This window comes from Hipposideros armiger, unplaced genomic scaffold (assembly GCF_001890085.2).
Source record: "Hipposideros armiger isolate ML-2016 unplaced genomic scaffold, ASM189008v1 scaffold_1182, whole genome shotgun sequence".
NCBI lineage: Eukaryota > Metazoa > Chordata > Mammalia > Chiroptera > Hipposideridae > Hipposideros > Hipposideros armiger.
The window spans coordinates 171,765-174,602 of record NW_017732532.1 but is presented as its reverse complement, the minus strand read 5'-3'; the positions used below and the strand labels follow the sequence as shown (position 1 = coordinate 174,602).

Sequence of the window (2,838 nt, the reverse complement as noted above, 5' to 3'; positions counted from 1 at the left end):
TTGATAGCTATGCCAATTTGTCCACCCAAAAGGCTGTTCAAATTTCCATTCTTGCCAATAGGTGATGAGGTTTGGGCTAGACCTTTGGGGGGAAAATCAGAATCTTCAAATTATTGGCAATTATATATGTATGAATCCATCCTGTGTTCAGAATGATTAATAAATCTTTCCAGTAACACACATTTCTCTATACACACGATATGTGATTCTTCATCAAAGCATAAAATTTTAGAACTGAAAGGGACCTGAAACGATCCTTGTTGTCCAAGTTATGCTTTGCCTGTGTATAAGGAAAAAAAAAACACGCCAAATTTTGGAACATAATAGCTCATGCCATTAACAATCTCTGACAGTAGCTCTAAAAGCACAAAATAGTTAAATAAGTTACTGAATAAATCCTGTTTGTATCATCTGCAGGGCATGAAGTACTCACACCACAGAGAGTTTACTCATGGGAGGCTGAAATCTTGGAACTGTGTGGTAGATGGGCATTTTGTACTAAAAGTGACATGTTACGGCCTTAATGACATCCTGGAAACACTAAGACTTTCCCAAGAGGAACCTTCTGCTGAAGGTAAGCAATGTATTTTATCCTTCTGATGCACACAAGGTAACTCCAAAGTTCAAATGAGAATATGCACTGAATTAAAGCTTCAGGCTGATTCAACTCCCCACTTTTGTTGAAAATCTAGCCTCATTTCCAAGCCAAAGGAGTTGAATGAAATCTGCAGGCTGTAATCTCTGCACAGCCTAACTTTCAGAACAAAGCCTGTGCAATAATGTTGAGTTTCTGCTGTAGTAGGATTATGCTGCATTGTTTGTTGACTCCAGGACTCCCTGGAGAAACTTACTGAGCACTAGACACACAGTAGGTGCTAAATAACTACTTGTCAGATTGAATGGAAGGTAATTTGGTAGCAGGACCCCCACACAGCACATTCTGGAATAAGATGTCATTACAGCCTACCCTCACTGTCTCTGTCAGAGAGAAAGATGCAAGGAGGGGGTCCCTAATAAGTAAATGTTTTATGGGTTGTGTGGGATGGTTTCAGACTGAACTATGGCACGCTACTTAGTGAGTACGCATGCCTGAATGTCTAATTTGTGTTTTTGTCTTCTATTTAGTGCACTAGTGGCAGCACCAAACAGTTACCGTAGGGATCATAACAGATCAAATAGGAGAAATCTGAGATGGGGAGTGGGAGTGGGTGAGTAAGAACTAAGGGGAAATGAGTTGATGGAAGAAAGCAAAAGAGTGAGAAGGAAAAACAATGGACAGGGTTAAATACATATAGGAAACTTGGGAATTAAAAGTTTTAACCAGTAATACAAGGGCAAAGAAGAGAGAGAGTGACACAAAAAACACAGACAACCTAAAAGACAGAAGGCGAGATACAAAATTATAACATATACTCATANTCCCTTTTGCCGTATAACACAATCACAGGAGTAACAGTATGGTCTGAGGGGCAAAATCCTGCTTACCACAGCCACCAGTCATAAGAAGGGTGAAGTGAAGAGTAAGTGCCCTAAACTCTGGTCCCCAATTGAGACAGGACAGCTGTGACTTTCCTCTTTCCCTCCCCAGATGAAGGACTTGCCTCATGGGAATATTAACACTTTATGGGCTTTTTCTATGATTCAGAGATGTCTGCCATTGTGACAGAATTCTGTTCCCAAAGGAGCCTAGAAGACATACTGACAAATCAGGATGTGAAACTCGACTGCATGTTTAAGTCATCACTCCTGCTGGATCTCGTCAAGGTTAATGGAAAGACAGAGGAAATCTTGGATTTTCCCAGTAGATTAGAACTTAAATACTTTGGAATGTTTTATTTTCCTCCAATAATTGTGATGATCTCACTTTTCACCTTCCTTCCCAGGGTCTGCCCCCACCCATTCTCATAGTCCCTTTGTCCATATCTGTTATAAGGTACTACTATAGAAATGACTTACTTGCCCTGTCCATCCCCTGCAATTTGTGGGCCAGATTTGTTTTTCTTTCCTGTTGTCATTGAGCACCTTTCACCTTAAGCAACCCTTTCTTCCATTACATTCCTCTGCTTTCTGGATGTAAGGAAGTGCTCGTTTCCAGATTCTTTGGTGCTGCCTAACCCCATCTCCTGGCTTTCACCTTCTAAAAGGTGGTTCAGTCTAGAACTAGGTGATGGGTCCCTGTATACCATAGGTATAGATATGGAACTCAGCATGACCAGAAAGCCAAAAGATCATTGGGTCTATCAGGCAGAACCTCCATTCTCTGAGGCAAGAACTACTGACAGCCATTCATGGATAGGCCTTTCAATGGGCTTCATGGGAGTCCATTAACTCCCTGCAATAATATGTAAATTGTGTCTATGTGCATTTTTATGGGGCTGATCAGACTAATCAATGACTTACTGAGTTTCCTGCTTATTGATGTTAGTCTTGATCTTTGTCTTATGGCCTAACCTTTTTCAAAGTAGCATTATAGAGTTTCCTCATTCCAATTCTTCATAAAATAAGTGTGATTAGCCTCCTGTTACAGAGGCTCAGAGGAGCTAAATGAAGTATACTTTGTTGTAGAGTGTCTGCCACACATTGTAGGTGCTCAATAGTTATCAGCCAACTATTAAGTGGCATAGCTGACAATAGAATCCAAATCTCCTGATTCCTATTCTAATCTTCTTTCCACTCACCTTATAAGCAAGGTCTCATGAGTTAAAGGAGAAGCCTATAAATGACAGTCCTCTCAGGCTCATGATGAATGAAATGCAAGCATTAGACAACCTGGAGGAACTCTTACCCACTCCAGACTCTTCTTGGAACTACTGGGGACTACAAACTTTTTGAGGGCAC

At 40.8% G+C, this 2,838-nt stretch overlaps 1 protein-coding gene across 1 annotated transcript in view; it reads left to right on the top strand.

Annotated features, from left to right (window-relative positions):
- Nucleotides 1-2,838, top strand: part of GUCY2F (guanylate cyclase 2F, retinal) — a 114,558-nt gene that overhangs the window by 61,765 nt on the left and 49,955 nt on the right. Inside the window, 2 exon segments of the mRNA XM_019632825.1 lie at nucleotides 1,589-1,622; nucleotides 1,625-1,801. Coding sequence (XP_019488370.1) covers nucleotides 1,589-1,622; nucleotides 1,625-1,801 — 211 coding nt within the window.